Source organism: Drosophila erecta, unplaced genomic scaffold, assembly GCF_003286155.1.
Source record: "Drosophila erecta strain 14021-0224.00,06,07 unplaced genomic scaffold, DereRS2 tig00000126-arrow-pilon, whole genome shotgun sequence".
Lineage (NCBI taxonomy): Eukaryota > Metazoa > Arthropoda > Insecta > Diptera > Drosophilidae > Drosophila > Drosophila erecta.
In genome coordinates this window covers 2,470,012-2,485,319 of record NW_020825209.1, presented here as the reverse complement: position 1 = coordinate 2,485,319, position 15,308 = coordinate 2,470,012, and the positions used below count along the sequence as shown (strand labels likewise).

The window sequence follows — 15,308 nt, the reverse complement described above, 5'->3', positions numbered from 1 at the left end:
ACGAACCACGCTTAGCGGGTACAACTGCCATATTAGAGCGCGGCATTTTCAAATAGAAATGGCCTTTCCTAGAAATCCCTGTGTAAGTTATTTTATGTTCTTTATTCGCTTTCTTATGTTAACCAACTTTATATTGCATCGAAAGGTATTAGACCTACTTTAAGTAATCTCTATAAATATGAACTGATGTTTACTCACAATAAATCAACTGCTTTATCATTATGCTTACAATTAGAATGAATTAATCTTGGGATCTTGCACTATTACCACCAGCTGCTTAGTTTAAAGTCTCACTGAACGGTTGAGGTATCATCTGCTCCTCCTAATATACTTTATAAGGCTGTTGTATAGGTGTTGAATCGTTCGTATATACAATCTCCAGGAGTCTTCAGCCAAGTCCTTGATGCTACGCGTAGTTGGCGGAGCGGCACTCGTTCCAGACCCGAGTCATCTCCTCGGGATCCCCGAACTCATGCGAGGCTATCACCGAACTGTAGCTGTCCGGACCCTTGTACGCCGGCCGATGGAAGCGGAAGTCATCGCAGTGCTGGAGGGGAATTCCCGCTTTCAAGGCCACGATGCCCAGGTAAACGTCGTCGAACCGGAAGAGCGGCAGGTGGACGCTGGCGGCGTATAGCTGGAGGAGTGCCTTGCGCGAGAGCATGAACGCTCCGGCGGTCACATACGGCGGCCAGCGATCGAAGGGGTATTCCTCCAGTGAAACGTACCACTTGCTGAATTTGTGGCGCAGCGGCGATGTCTGGAACACGTGCCCTGCGAATAGCAACTCTGGCTGGTGGCTCTGACGCCCCCTGCCCAAAAACTTAAGCACATTCTTGGCCGAAACATAGTAGTCGTCGTCCACGAAGAGATAGAACTCGCTGCGATTGAACTGCTCGCTGGCCCAGCGCATTCCCAGCATGGTTTTCAGCGTGTTGTTGAAGTAGGCGTCCGTGAAGTCCGCCTGGAGAATGTCGCCGTGCTCCCGGGACTCCCAGGCCACGTCTTTTTCGCTCTCATTGGCTGTGCCCAGCAGGAACACGCGTCGCAGATGGACGTCTGAGAAGCGACCCTCGTAGCCCCACGTCCGGCGGATGGCCTCCCGCCGCTGGGAGTTACCCACAGCGCTCTTGATGAGCAGCGTGAGCCGCACAGGCTGGTCAGCCGGCACTTCCGCCGTGAACGAGGGCACTCGCAGGTAGGAGAACTTGTCCAGTCCAGAGGATTTGGATCCAGATCCGGATGCGCTGTCATCGTTCAACGGGTAGTGGAAGTGCCGTTCGAAGTCCAGCTCGTGCAGGTGGGTCAGCAGGCCGCAGTAGTCCACCAGGAGGATGAGGGGCAGCACCAGGAGGCACCGCAGCAGCAGTTTGCGGTGTTTACTTTGCATTGCGACCAAAATAAAAACAAATCCACCAGTGTGACCGTGAAGCGGTAGAAATGCCAAACGCCCACCCATTTAAAACTAAACTAATACTAAAAGCATTTAAATGCTTTAAAGGTCGTTTTTAGAGTTGAAGTGTGTGAAGTTAAGGTATTTATATGTTAAATAACTTATTTCTCATATATTGACTATTCCTTAACTATTAACTTAACTATTCCTTGACTATTGACTTAAACAGTTATTGGTTTTGCTCCGTGTAAAAGTTAATTTGGCTTTGAACTTGATGCTCTTGCGTGGAATGTCAAATCGGCAAGAAGAAGCATTTTATAAACAAAATTTCTGAGAAGTTTGCGCTCCCCAAAAAGATAAGCTTGTGAAATAGAAATGTCTGCAGAGGTGTCTACCGATGAAGCTGCTCCGCCGGCGGAGAAGAAGTCCAAGCTGACCAATGCACAAAAGGCGAGGATCGAAAGGAACTTGGCCAAGGCGCAGAAATTGCGGGAGGCCAAGTTGGTTTCGCATCCATTTAAGGACCTGGCCAGGTGGGCTATCCATTATGCCATATCCCCGAGAGATTATACCTAACCCGCAGCTCGTCTAATCCCCGACAGCAACAAGGAGGGCGGCTACCATCCCGAGGCGGCCCTCAGCCAGGGCAGCTCTGTGATCAAGGTGCAGGGAACCAAGTACATAGACTCCGGAGGGGGTTTCCTGCTGGAACAGCCTGTTCTACCCACAGCCTCGGGCCTAGCGGGCCCCAATAACTCCGGGGAGGAGGCCCCTCCGATCCTGGACGACGCCATTGCCATACCCGTGCAGTATGAGGAGTGCCTGGAGTGCGGGGACATGTTCGCCGACTCCTATTTGTTCAACAACTTCGGGCACTCGGTGTGCGATAAGTGCCGGGACAAGGACGATCGCTACGCCCTGATTACGCGAACTGAGGCCAAGGCGGAGTACTTGCTGAAGGACTGCGACTTTGACAAGCGGGAGCCCAAGCTGCGGTACATAAGTCGCAAGAACCCACACAACGTGCGTTGGGGCGAAATGAAGCTGTATCTCCATCTGCAGATCCACCAGCGCGCCCTGGAGGTCTGGGGCAGCGAGGAGGAGCTGGTGCGCCAGCATGAGTCGCGCGAGGACAGGCGGGAGGAGGGCAAGGCTCGCAAGTACAACAAGAAGATGAAGCAACTGCGCATGGAGGTGCGCAGCAGCATCTACACCAAGAAGACGCACGAAGTACATGAGCACGAGTTCGGGCCGGATACCTACAACGAGGAGGAGGATACCTACACCCACAACTGCCTCACCTGTCCATACAGCGAGACCTACGAGAAGATGTAGGGGGATGTGGAGAGCACCCAGTCGCGAGCCTGCAAGCACTGCCCGAATGAATCAATAATAGAACTGAAACCACTTTTTTTTTACCCCTTCTTAAGTTCCTTACTTACAAACCAATATTACTTTAAAGAACTAGTTAAGTGAATAATAAGTAATTTCTGTAATTGAAGTACACACAAATGCGCACGAATCAAGGGCGTAAAAATGAATTTGAATTTGGTTTAAAATACAATAATCTGGTGCATTCCGGTAGAGAACCGGAATACACATTGAAGAGTGAACGATTTTCCAGCTTTTCCCAGACTTCGTTATGCTTTATATTGATTTTAGGTTTGATTAGGGATGACCTTAAATGGCGCAAAACTGCGTGCAGTTTTTATGTTATTTGGCTTGCCAGCTGGTTATCAACTCATTTCGGCGCTCGGCCAAGCGGGAGATTCCGTTGAACACCACGTCGACGGCCATGTTGGCCATGTTGAGATCGTCGCCGACGAACATTTCTTCCAGATGATCATAGAACGACTTGAGCCGGCGATTCAGGCGCTCTCTGGGCGTCATATGCAGGGCCTCCACGTCCGGTACCTCGCGGTAATCCTTATCAATCGCCAACTCCTGCTCCCTGAAAATGTTCTCCGGCTGCTCCACGAAACTCATCTCCATGACCAGCTGCTTGAGCATCATAAACGTGTACACTTTGCTGGGTATGTTCCATGCCATTTCCTGTTTGCCTGGTTTGGCGGGGCTGCTTTTTGGAGCTTGTGCTCGGACCTGGGTCAATCCATCAGTTGTGTGCCACTCCCCACTGAGATCGCAAATGAAGCGAAAGTTATGCATCATGGAATTCCTCTGCAGGCCATTGTCGTCGGACAACTGAAACATATCTTGGAGACCCACTCTTTCTTCTCTCGACAATGGAATCTCCGTCAGCCAGGACATTTTAGTGCTATAATGGAATTTCAAACCAGCAATTTCAATTTTCAAAACGTGTGATCAGCACGATGCTTAAACTGTGTTTCCTTGAAATTTCGGACTGCCTTGTGGAAGTCTTACTCAAAGGCTACTAGTGGGCACTCCTTGATTTCCTTTTCCTAGCCTATGAAGCTAGAGCTTTTTGCTTAGCTGCACAAACTTCGTAGAAGTCGTACTTTCAACTTTGCTACCTGCATTGGCCGGTTCGAAAATATCATACTTTTGCAAAAATAAAATCCTGATTTTTTGGTCAAATAACTGCTGAATTTTGTCAATATCAATTGGCTGAAATAATTGGCTAAATGTGGAATGTAATACCTCGTTAAACTATTTGAAAGCTATTTGAAAATATCGAATTTTTGCAAAATATTTCAATTTGATTTTTTGGTAAAAAATAATCCGTTTTTTTTCAATATCAATTGAAATAATTCTTCAAACATAGAATGTGATACCTTGTTAAATTCGTAATAAAATTTCCCATCGATCTGCATTCAAGCCTAAAAATGTAAATTTTTGCCATTTTTCGCAAAAAATTATGGTTGTACCCCTTATTAAAAATGCGAAAATTTGTTAAAAAATGGATTTTGAAAAATCTTTGAGATAGTGATAGGGGTAGTTAGATATGTTCATTGGCCTCGCAAAACTGTTATTATTTTATCTTTGCGACATGTTTTGGCCAAGTTATGGGGAAAACGCCATTTGAAAATATCGAATTTTTGCTAAATATTTCAATTTGATTTTATGGTCAAAAATAATTCGTTTTTTTTCAATATCAATTGAAATAATTCTTCAAACATAGAATGTGATACCTTGTTAAATTCGTAATAAAATTTCCCATCGATCTGCATTCAAGCCTAAAAATTTTAATTTTTGCCATTTTTCGCAAAAAATTATGGTTGTACCCCTTATTAAAAATGCGAAAATTTGTTAAAAAATGGATTTTGAAAAATCTTTGAGATAGTGATAGGGGTAGTTAGATATGTTCATTGGCCTCACAAAACTGTTATTATTTTATCTTTGCGACCTGTTTTGGCCAAGTTATGGGGAAAACGCTATTTGAAAATATCGAATTTTTGCAAAATATTTCAATTTGATTTTTTGGTAAAAAATAATCCGTTTTTTTTCAATATCAATTGAAATAATTCTTCAAACATAGAATGTGATACCTTGTTAAATTCGTAATAAAATTTCCCATCGATCTGCATTCAAGCCTAAAAATGTAAATTTTTGCCATTTTTCGCAAAAAATTATGGTTGTACCCCTTATTAAAAATGCGAAAATTTGTTAAAAAATGGATTTTGAAAAATCTTTGAGATAGTGATAGGGGTAGTTAGATATGTTCATTGGCCTCGCAAAACTGTTATTATTTTATCTTTGCGACCTGTTTTGGCCAAGTTATGGGGAAAACGCCATTTGAAAATATCGAATTTTTGCTAAATATTTCAATTTGATTTTATGGTCAAAAATAATTCGTTTTTTTTCAATATCAATTGAAATAATTCTTCAAACATAGAATGTGATACCTTGTTAAATTCGTAATAAAATTTCCCATCGATCTGCATTCAAGCCTAAAAATTTTAATTTTTGCCATTTTTCGCAAAAAATTATGGTTGTACCCTTTATTAAAAATGCGAAAATTTGTTAAAAAATGGATTTTGAAAAATCTTTGAGATAGTGATAGGGGTAGTTAGATATGTTCATTGGCCTCACAAAACTGTTATTATTTTATCTTTGCGACCTGTTTTGGCCAAGTTATGGGGAAAACGCCATTTGAAAATATCGAATTTTTGCAAAATATTTCAATTTGATTTTTTGGTAAAAAATAATCCGTTTTTTTTCAATATCAATTGAAATAATTCTTCAAACATAGAATGTGATACCTTGTTAAATTCGTAATAAAATTTCCCATCGATCTGCATTCAAGCCTAAAAATGTAAATTTTTGCCATTTTTCGCAAAAAATTATGGTTGTACCCCTTATTAAAAATGCGAAAATTTGTTAAAAAATGGATTTTGAAAAATCTTTGAGATAGTGATAGGGGTAGTTAGATATGTTCATTGGCCTCGCAAAACTGTTATTATTTTATCTTTGCGACCTGTTTTGGCCAAGTTATGGGGAAAACGCCATTTGAAAATATCGAATTTTTGCTAAATATTTCAATTTGATTTTATGGTCAAAAATAATTCGTTTTTTTTCAATATCAATTGAAATAATTCTTCAAACATAGAATGTGATACCTTGTTAAATTCGTAATAAAATTTCCCATCGATCTGCATTCAAGCCTAAAAATGTTAATTTTTGCCATTTTTCGCAAAAAATTATGGTTGTACCCCTTATTAAAAATGCGAAAATTTGTTAAAAAATGGATTTTGAAAAATCTTTGAGATAGTGATAGGGGTAGTTAGATATGTTCATTGGCCTCGCAAAACTGTTATTATTTTATTTTTGCGACCTGTTTTGGCCAAGTTATGGGGAAAACGCCATTTGAAAATATCGAATTTTTGCTAAATATTTCAATTTGATTTTTTGGTCAAAAATAATTCGTTTTTTTTCAATATCAATTGAAATAATTCTTCAAACATAGAATGTGATACCTTGTTAAATTCGTAATAAAATTTCCCATCGATCTGCATTCAAGCCTAAAAATGTTAATTTTTGCCATTTTTCGCAAAAAATTATGGTTGTACCCCTTATTAAAAATGCGAAAATTTGTTAAAAAATGGATTTTGAAAAATCTTTGAGATAGTGATAGGGGTAGTTAGATATGTTCATTGGCCTCGCAAAACTGTTATTATTTTATTTTTGCGACCTGTTTTGGCCAAGTTATGGGGAAAACGCCATTTGAAAATATCGAATTTTTGCTAAATATTTCAATTTGATTTTTTGGTCAAAAATAATTCGTTTTTTTTCAATATCAATTGAAATAATTCTTCAAACATAGAATGTGATACCTTGTTAAACTCCTAATAAAAATTCCTATCGGTCTTATTCCAGCCTGGAAACTTTAATTTTTTGCCATTTTTGCATTTTTTGCCAAGAAATTTGAATTTTGCTGTACAAAGTCCCACATCATCAATTTGGCCACAACATAGCAATTTGTAGAGAAATAATAATAATATTTTTAAATGGGAAAACTGACTTTAATTGAAAATTTGTTCCAATAACAATAGACCGAAAAAATTTGTGCTTTTTCTAGAGTATAGAAACAAGTTAATCAAAAAACAGAGATCCGGGCGATAATCCTGCACTTGGCATTGCACTTCCTTTGAATGATTTTGGTTTTGGGGTGAGGCCACCGTTTTGCATTTCGCGGCGCTTGTTCAAACGGAGGATGCCCTGCACCACCAAGTCGATGGCCATGTTGCGATCGCCGCAGACGAACATGTTGTCCAGGTGATCGTAGAAGGACTCCAGGCGGCGACGCAGACAATCCTTGGGCGGAAGCAGATAGGCATTCTCGTCATGGTAGTCCACATCGAACTGCAACTGCTTCTCGGTGTAGATGGACCCCGGATCCGTCTCGAAACTCATGACCTTAACTAACTTGTTGAGCAAGAAAAATTTGTACACCTTCTTGGGCTTGTACTCCATATGCTGCAACTGGCTGTGTAACTCCCACTCGGAGAGGTTTGAAGGCGGTTCGGCTTTGTTCTTCTCTTGCCACATCATCGAAAGCTCGTGCAGATGACGATAATCATCGATCAGGGAGCTTCTCTCCAGGTCCACAGAGGCCAGCTCCTCGTCCGTCAGCTCATCGATCTTGTAGAGATGCGCCAGTTCCTCATCGCTCAGCTTACAAATCCCGGAGAACTTTAGTTTTCGCGATAGGGGATTGGGTTTAACCTCGTCACCTGTTTGTCCGTCCATTTCAGTCCAGGAATTTAAGCTAAACTTGAGCTAAAACCGAGCTAGATATGTTTATGCCAGAAATAGGTGACTGCTCTGTAGAGATCTAACTCAGAGACTCCTTTGACTAAGCCTTTGGTTAAACTGGTCAGAAAATGTTCCCCCTACAATAATGTTCTAGTTCTTGTATGGAGCTCTTATTAACCCGCATTAAAATAAAATCAAAATAAGCTAACTGAATAATGTATTCAAATTTTGCCCGCGGACAGCATTTTTCGGTATATTTTACTATGCTTCGCTTCGATATTTATCGCCAGTCGGCGTACGTCCACAAGAAGAAGTGTGTTATCGATAAGTCTAAGCGTTTTTTGTCTGGAATTATCGCACCTATCGAATCAGCTGCAGCTGAAAATTAGACCAAAAAGAACATAAATGTGCTTCTAAATGTGCTTAAGTGTTAATCACGGTTAACTAACAGTTTTCGGAACGCAGTCTTAACCATCTAGATGCCCGAAGGGCGTGAAGGGCAAACAACACTGATATAGTGTAATAACTTGGCTGTGGACAAGGAACCTACGTCGTTGCCCACATTTCTTTGTAAACAAATAACTCGCCACAGGAAGATGTGTCCCATTAATTAACTAATGCCATTCAGCTGAACTAATTGTCAATGTATATAATCAATTAATACGCTGCAGAAAGTCGCGTATACCACCTCATAAAATCCCAGATCACAGATCAGATTCCATCGCGGCGTGCAAGATGGACGAACCTTCGGACGATGAGAACTCGGAACCCACGCCCAAGAAGATCAAGCGGGAATGGGTGAAGAGCTACTCGAACAAGGCCATGGAGATGATGAAAAAGATGGGCTACGAGAATGACAAGGGTTTAGGAAAGAGCAACCAGGGTCGTCTGGAGCCCATCATCGCCGTTCAGCAGGATGGGCGCCGTGGCTTCGGCCTCAAACTGGACACCGTCCAGACCTCGGCTGGCCAATGGGATCCCGCCTGCGAGGAGCTCGAGATACCCGAACCGGTGCTTTGGCTGCACAATCCTGGCAACCGTACGGACGCATATAGCCTCGATCAACTGATGGGACATGTGGTCACCGGTGAGAAGAAGCTGACCCTCGACGGGGAGACACGCTACTGCGATCCAGCCATCCTGCATCACATCCTCAACGCCAAAACCGTATTCGATGATCTCAACGACAGCGAGAAACGGCGGGCGAGATCCAGATGCAATCCGTTCGAGACGATCCGCAGCTCCATCTTTCTCAATCGCGCCGCCGTCAAGATGGCCAACATCGACTCGATGTGCGACTTCATGTTCACCAATCCCCGAGACCCCGCTGGCCAGTCCCTGGTGGCTCCCGACGAGCTCCTCTACTTCACGGATATGTGTGCAGGTGAATACCTTGCGTTTCACTTTACTTTCCAAATGTTCATTTCCATTAACATAAATACTTCAGTCCCAATAAACTCGCATTATAGTAATAACCTTGATCTCTTTTTTGTTCTTGCACAGGCCCTGGCGGCTTCTCCGAGTACGTACTGTTCCGCAAATCTTGGGAGGCCAAAGGTTTCGGCTTCACGCTGCGTGGCGCAAACGACTTTAAGCTGGAAAAGTTCTTTGCTGCCTCGCCGGAGTCCTTTGATACGTTCTACGGCGTAAAGGAAGATGGCAACATCTTCGATGAAAGCAACCAGGATTCGCTGAACGAATATATCCGCATGCATACGCCCCAGGGGGTTCACTTTGCCATGGCCGACGGGGGCTTTTCTGTGGAAGGTCAGGAGAACATCCAGGAGATCCTGTCCAAGCAGCTGTACCTCTGTCAGTTCCTCACCGCCCTAAAGATTCTGCGACCGAACGGCAGCTTCGTGTGCAAGGTGTTTGACCTGTTTACACCGTTTAGTGTGGGACTGGTCTATCTGATGTACAAGTGCTTCCAGCAGATCGCCATCATCAAACCAAACAGCAGCCGACCGGCAAATTCGGAGCGCTACCTGGTCTGCAAGTACAAACGTTCGGACACGGAGACGGCGGGCATCATAGCCTATCTGAATACGGTCAACCTGATGCTGTCCGATGAGTCGCAACTGGAGGAGAACGACGTGCTGGAGATCTTTGATGCCAACGAGCTGGCAGAGGACGAGGACTTTCTGCGTTACATCATCGATTCAAATAACGCCATTGGCAAAAAACAGATCGTCGGTTTGCGCAAGATAGCAGCATTCGCCCAGAATCCGGAGCTGAAGGAGACGAAGCAGTCGGAGGTGCGGCAGGAGTGCCTGAAGCGATGGGGACTGCCGGATAAGCTGCGCCAGGCACCGGAGATCAAGCCAACGGACAGGCTGCTCGATGAACTCCTTGCCAATTGGGCGAACGAACGCAGCTGGCTGAGTCTGCCGGCTACCGAGATGAACGGCGTGGCCAATCTCAATGCGGCTGTTATAAACGTGGCGGACTGGTATTTTGTGCCTGTGGGACGCGAGGAGACGAACATCAATGCCTGCAGTCTGTTCTTGTGCAAATCCCGGGGCAATTTGCTACGCTACACGGAGCATAAGAAGTGGGAGCTGGTGGAGACCGCCTTTGAGGTGCAACCGCGCTCGATCTTCTTCGGCCAGATTGTGTACGAGTTCTACGGCGAGGGCAGGACTATTCAGCGTGTCGCTGCCCTGCACATTATCGATGGCATCTGTCTAGGCGGCATAGACATCCGGAGACGGCCGTTCCGCGAGCGCGTGAGCATGTGCGATAAATTCGCCAGGAGTCTAAACAAGCCGTACCGCAAGGAGCGCACCTTTGGAGCGTTGCGCAGCAAACCCTTCTTTCGGCTGCAGGATATGGGCAGTTTCTTTGCGGACATGCGGCATTATGTGCTAAAGGATAACTCGCAGAGGTTCGGATACGCGCTCGATGACAACAAGTTTTTTGTTCCGGGCGGCATAATGATGTTCTGCGAGCTGACCAAAAACTATGTGTCCGCCCACTCAAGGTCGCGGGGTCAGCTGTACTACTTCAACGTGAGGAATAAGGAGGCGTACTACAAGGATCAGATACCCAGCAAGAAGGCTAACGAGATCTTCGCCTCGTTCCGATTTAGCTTCTCGTGCCGCTTGCTCTGGAAGTGGACGGACCTACGCCAGGTGGAGGAGCTGGCCACCGAGGACAATCCAAAGATCCTGTTTCGCAGCGACTTCGTCAAGTTCATCGCGGACAAGCTGGGCCACAGCTAGGCCAACACAACTTAGCCATAAGTTTAACTAAACATACGCGTACGTGTTTTTTTTTTTTTAACCTACCCCGCATGCCTGGGTTTATTTGGAGGTTTTACATCGGATTCCTGCATTTTACTTATTCGTCTTAAGTATTCGACGATTGGGTGTCCGCAGAAACTGAATCATACATATATTTTTCGACCATAACTACTAACTAGATTTATGAGCAAAGTGTGAAACTGTTTTATTTTCTAAAATATCTTACCAAATCTGCACCGTCTTTCATTTTGAACCTCTAATAATAAGATTGCTAATTTCGAACATTTTCTATTCCACTTAAGCAATGTTAAATGTGGGGTTGCAATGAATTGACCCACACAAATAGATCTAAGACATTATTAATTAAAAAAATATGATTGATATAGGCGTTACTCTTTCCCTTGCGTTACCAAGTTGAATATTTGCGCAAATCTTCAATGGCCCACCACCGCCACCTCGTTTCACTGGGAGTTGTCAGCGGCAGAACGTTGCATTCGCAGGTCCTTGCAGCTTAATTAATCACCCGATAAATGGCCGGAGAGCGGACTTCTGGGGACCTGGGTGTACGGATTCCGCAGTGTTTGCAGTCGGACAAAAAAGCAAATTGTTGGCCGTACTTGTGCAATTCACGCCGCACAGCCACACAGTTACACATTGAAAGGGAAGCTGGGTGGTGAGGGGCACAGGATTTCGGGGCATGGGGCATGGGGCATGGGGAAAATGCCACTGACATGCGCCAGTAATTAACGTCCCATTTTGGGTTAGATTACCCATGAATAATTGCGAATAGCGTTGGTCGCGCCCGTCGCACAGCGAGAAAAGCCAAAATCAATTGTCAACATACTCGTACGAGTAATTGCAGATGTAAGAAAAATAAATATAAATCGAATTTAAATATATTTGAAAGCACTGTATTGCTTTGCATACTGTTCAATTTGCTTTCTTGCCGAGTGAATTTAAATTACCAACTGAATAGCTCCTAGATTTGTATACAAATGTCAGCTTTTGTGTGTATTTTTCTCTCCATGGCATCTGATAGTTGGGTGCAACAGCATTGGAGCAAAGGAATCCGATCGACGCGGAACTGGGATTGGGTACGGATTGGGTGCGCAACTGCACCAGATTGATGATGGTCGGCTAAGGATGGCCGTAAACCCAGTCCTGACCCCACTTCATCCCCGTTTCCCATGCGAGGAGTGAGTGTTTTGGAGACTGAAAACTTTGCTAATTGCTTTTTGGCCACGGCTACGATGACGATGGCCTCGAACTACGTACATATATATATAAAGCTGTTGACGACGAATCCGGCAACGGGCCACAGTTACAGTATCCGAAAAATAGTAGTTATCCATTTGCAGTTTAGCCGACTTGCACACTGGGCCTTAAGCCGTCCAAAACCAAATGAAATTGGTAACTTAAGCGGCGTATTAGCTTACAAATTATAGTTCGAAATGTAAAAGCTGATATCAGCCTGGAAAAGCGTGCATTGGCATACTCAAAGAGAGCGTAGGTAGGTTGCAATTTGTATAATATAATTTGTAATGCAAAATGCCATGCAAATCGTTTGGCAAGCAGTGTAGTTGGTCATGCCACGTCCAGCAAATCTGCTGTTTTTGTTGTGCACTTAATTGTGCTTTTTTGGCTGGGCCTACGTTTGCCGACTCAGCAGAGAATTAATTACACACACTCAGCTCCACTCCGTGCCACTCCTCGCCACTCCTCGCCACTCCGCTCCACTGTGATCCACTGCGATCCGCACCATGCCGCCTGGACATTTGATAGTTTCGCACTTGTGCGCTTTATAAATTTTGCACTTGGCCTGCTGCGAGCATCTTCAGTTGTCAAAACAAATTTTTGCAACTGAGCCATTCATTTGTTACGAAACCCCGGAGACCTTCCCACAGTACGGGGCAACGGAAATCCCCGGAGGGCAGCACATGAGACCTGGGCTAGGGCTTCTGGATGCGGGACTTTGGATGCGGGTTTCGGGACTGACCGCTGCCCAAATGCAAATGTCATTTTGTGGTCGTTCGAATGAATAAACGAAATTAAATGCAAAGAATTGGGCAGCCGAAAAGAGTTTGACTGGCAGCCAAAAGTCCAAGTGGAAGTCCAACTAAGGACGCCCATAGTCCTGACAAAGGAGTTCGGGGAGTTCAGCCCCGCACTCCGGTAAGCCATGTGGGACCTCTGCTGATTGACAGGCACCGGAATCGAACCGGAAGCCGCCTATTGAATCGATATGAAAGATTACCGCACCCTGCCCCCTCTATTCACTCTTCTGCGCAAGCAATGTCGTGGCTTGGACAAAATGTAATCAAACAAATGGAACCGGAAAGTGATGCTATTTTTGTGAATATGACACTCACTTTCGTCCCAAGAAGAGGGAAGAATTGTTTTGATGCCAATTTGTTTACTGGATGATCACAGCTCCATTGTCAGCAAGTTTATGGGAACCAAAAGTTGATTAGCAAACGCTTCGCAGCTTTTAAATGTTGCTTAGATTACTACGATAATGGTTCGATATTTTCCCCACCTACAGCTGCTCTTCTGAGGATTTGTTCTTATATAACTCAAGTTCCTAATTTCCCCCAGCTGATCTCTCGACCGCGTTGATTGAGGTCATTTGCCAGCGCAAACGTGTGAGTCGCTTCGAATTAAGAGTCCTTCGCTTGCCAGGACACAGAAGCCAAAGTGGTTGGGTGGTGCTGAGCACACATTCGATTAGCAGAGGCCCGAAACTCGATGAGTTTTATTAGTAAATAATGGCGAATCATTTGCCAGTTGACACTTGCTGAATGGCCAAGAGGCTGGAGGTGGTCGACGGAGATGTGGTGTGGGGGTGGTAAGGTCCTTAGACTCTTAGACTCGTAAGGGAATGTCACTGGCAGGGCAGAGTCGAGGAGCAGGATGCGAGGTCCTGCTAATGAGCAACATTAATGAGTGCTATTTTTCATTGAAAGGACAATCAGCGTGTCCATGTGCATGTGTGCATGTGTGTGCGTGGCTGGGTGGGTGATTGCGAGTGTGGATGCTTTTCTCAAGTCTCCTGGGTATTTAAGCGGCCAAAATGCCGCAAAGAAGGCAGTGACAGCAGGTGCCCCGTATACACATACACACACACACACACCCACCACCACATGGGCAGCAGGGCACACACACTCACGCACGCACAGGAAGCTGATGTCAGGACCCCATGAAAATTTAATACGAATGGAAAAGAAAGCAAAGAATTTGTAATTAAATTAACCATTTGCTGGCTACACTCACCCCACCCAGCTTCTTTGTTTTTATGCTGCTTTAAATTAAATATTTTTGCCTTTTTGCGTGAGTCCCTTCCGGGTTGATGTGGTTCCGGCGTTGAGTGGGTCAGCGGAAACCTCAACAATTTCCACCGACTCAATCAGTTCCTTGTCCAGCTCCTTTATAGCACTAAAAGAAAATTTTAATACGTATGGTCAATATAATGGCACTTTTTATAAGGAGACTATGTAATCCAGAAATCATATACAATTTTTCTTAATTGCCTATATACCCAAAGTTCTATTTTAGCAAACATTTTAGTAACAACACTGATCTCATTGAAAAAGAAGATTTTACTAGTACTAGGCCCGCGTTTTTCCCTGTGCATGTTGCGGACCTCAGGTTCTGATGGGGATTCAGGTTTGGCTTCAGGTTGAGGTCCCAGTTCCCAGTTCCCAGGTCCACTACGACACTCTGGAGAGAAATGCGAAATGAAAAATCGACTTGCAATTAGCAAACATGAAACATGACTACCCGTGCCCCAATCCCAAGTCAGACCACCCCACCCCTCTCCCGCAGCTGAGGAATGCGAGTGTGTGTGCGTGTGCGTGTGGTGCACAGACACATCCTGGAGTCCTGGCGTCCTGGCGTCCTGGAGTCCTGGTATCCCGAAGCGCGCTGTGTGTCTGGAGCTCCAGGAGCTTCGCTGGCAGCGTTGTCAGCATGGTTAATAAGTTACTTTCGAGATACTTTATTACTTCCTTGGTGGTGAGCGACAGCTGGGCGAGGGGCGGGGGAGTTGGCACAAAGGGTTGCCATTGCCTCCCACCACCACCCCAACTCCCATCCGTCGCATGTCTGTGCGTGAGTGTGTGCAGTTTTTTAATTTATGCGATTTTTGACTGCCGCCGCCCTTCGGCATTCGCATGGTGGGTGCGGATTGGGCAGGGGTTGGCGAAGGGGTTCCTGGTGGCAGAGTGGGGGAGTGACAGTACGTGGCACCGTGGACGAGTTCATTTAACACACTTATTGAAGATGCAAGCATATAGTGTAGGGAAGAATCAATCAAGGCATTAGTATGCAGTTAAATTCTAGTAGCCGTTACTGGATGGAAATGACGAGCTCAGCTAGCAGTTAAAATTAAACAAAATATATTTTGCAGTTCACCCGGCATTTTGTCCCACTGTGCAAGTGTGCGACTGTTTTCGTTCGCCGCCCGTAAGTAGGCAATAGTTTCGCTTGCCTCACGTTATCGG

At 44.7% G+C, this 15,308-nt stretch overlaps 5 protein-coding genes across 5 annotated transcripts; 2 read left to right on the top strand and 3 right to left on the bottom strand.

Moving 5' to 3' along the window:
- Window positions 1-95: 95 nt before the first annotated feature.
- On the bottom strand, window positions 96-1,486 carry LOC6550969 (beta-1,3-galactosyltransferase brn). The gene has a single exon (XM_001976810.3). The coding sequence runs from the start codon at window positions 1,457-1,459 to the stop codon at window positions 407-409; it is 1,053 nt and encodes a 350-aa protein (XP_001976846.2). The 5' UTR covers window positions 1,460-1,486; the 3' UTR covers window positions 96-406.
- Window positions 1,469-3,006, top strand: LOC6550968 (DNA repair protein complementing XP-A cells homolog). Its single transcript, XM_001976809.3, has 3 exons — window positions 1,469-1,534; window positions 1,623-1,926; window positions 1,996-3,006. The coding sequence occupies exons 2-3, from the start codon at window positions 1,769-1,771 to the stop codon at window positions 2,726-2,728; spliced, it is 891 nt and encodes a 296-aa protein (XP_001976845.1). The 5' UTR covers window positions 1,469-1,534; window positions 1,623-1,768; the 3' UTR covers window positions 2,729-3,006.
- Window positions 3,007-3,106: 100 nt separating this feature from the next.
- On the bottom strand, window positions 3,107-3,661 carry LOC6550967. The gene has a single exon (XM_001976808.1). The coding sequence runs from the start codon at window positions 3,659-3,661 to the stop codon at window positions 3,107-3,109; it is 555 nt and encodes a 184-aa protein (XP_001976844.1).
- Window positions 3,662-6,828: 3,167 nt separating this feature from the next.
- LOC6551112 lies at window positions 6,829-7,636 on the bottom strand. The gene has a single exon (XM_001976807.2). The coding sequence runs from the start codon at window positions 7,559-7,561 to the stop codon at window positions 6,905-6,907; it is 657 nt and encodes a 218-aa protein (XP_001976843.1). The 5' UTR covers window positions 7,562-7,636; the 3' UTR covers window positions 6,829-6,904.
- Window positions 7,637-7,866: 230 nt separating this feature from the next.
- On the top strand, window positions 7,867-11,183 carry LOC6551111 (cap-specific mRNA (nucleoside-2'-O-)-methyltransferase 1). Its single transcript, XM_001976806.3, has 2 exons — window positions 7,867-8,951; window positions 9,071-11,183. Exons 1-2 carry the CDS (start codon window positions 8,303-8,305, stop codon window positions 10,786-10,788), a joined length of 2,367 nt encoding a protein of 788 aa, XP_001976842.1. The 5' UTR covers window positions 7,867-8,302; the 3' UTR covers window positions 10,789-11,183.
- Window positions 11,184-15,308: the final 4,125 nt, after the last annotated feature.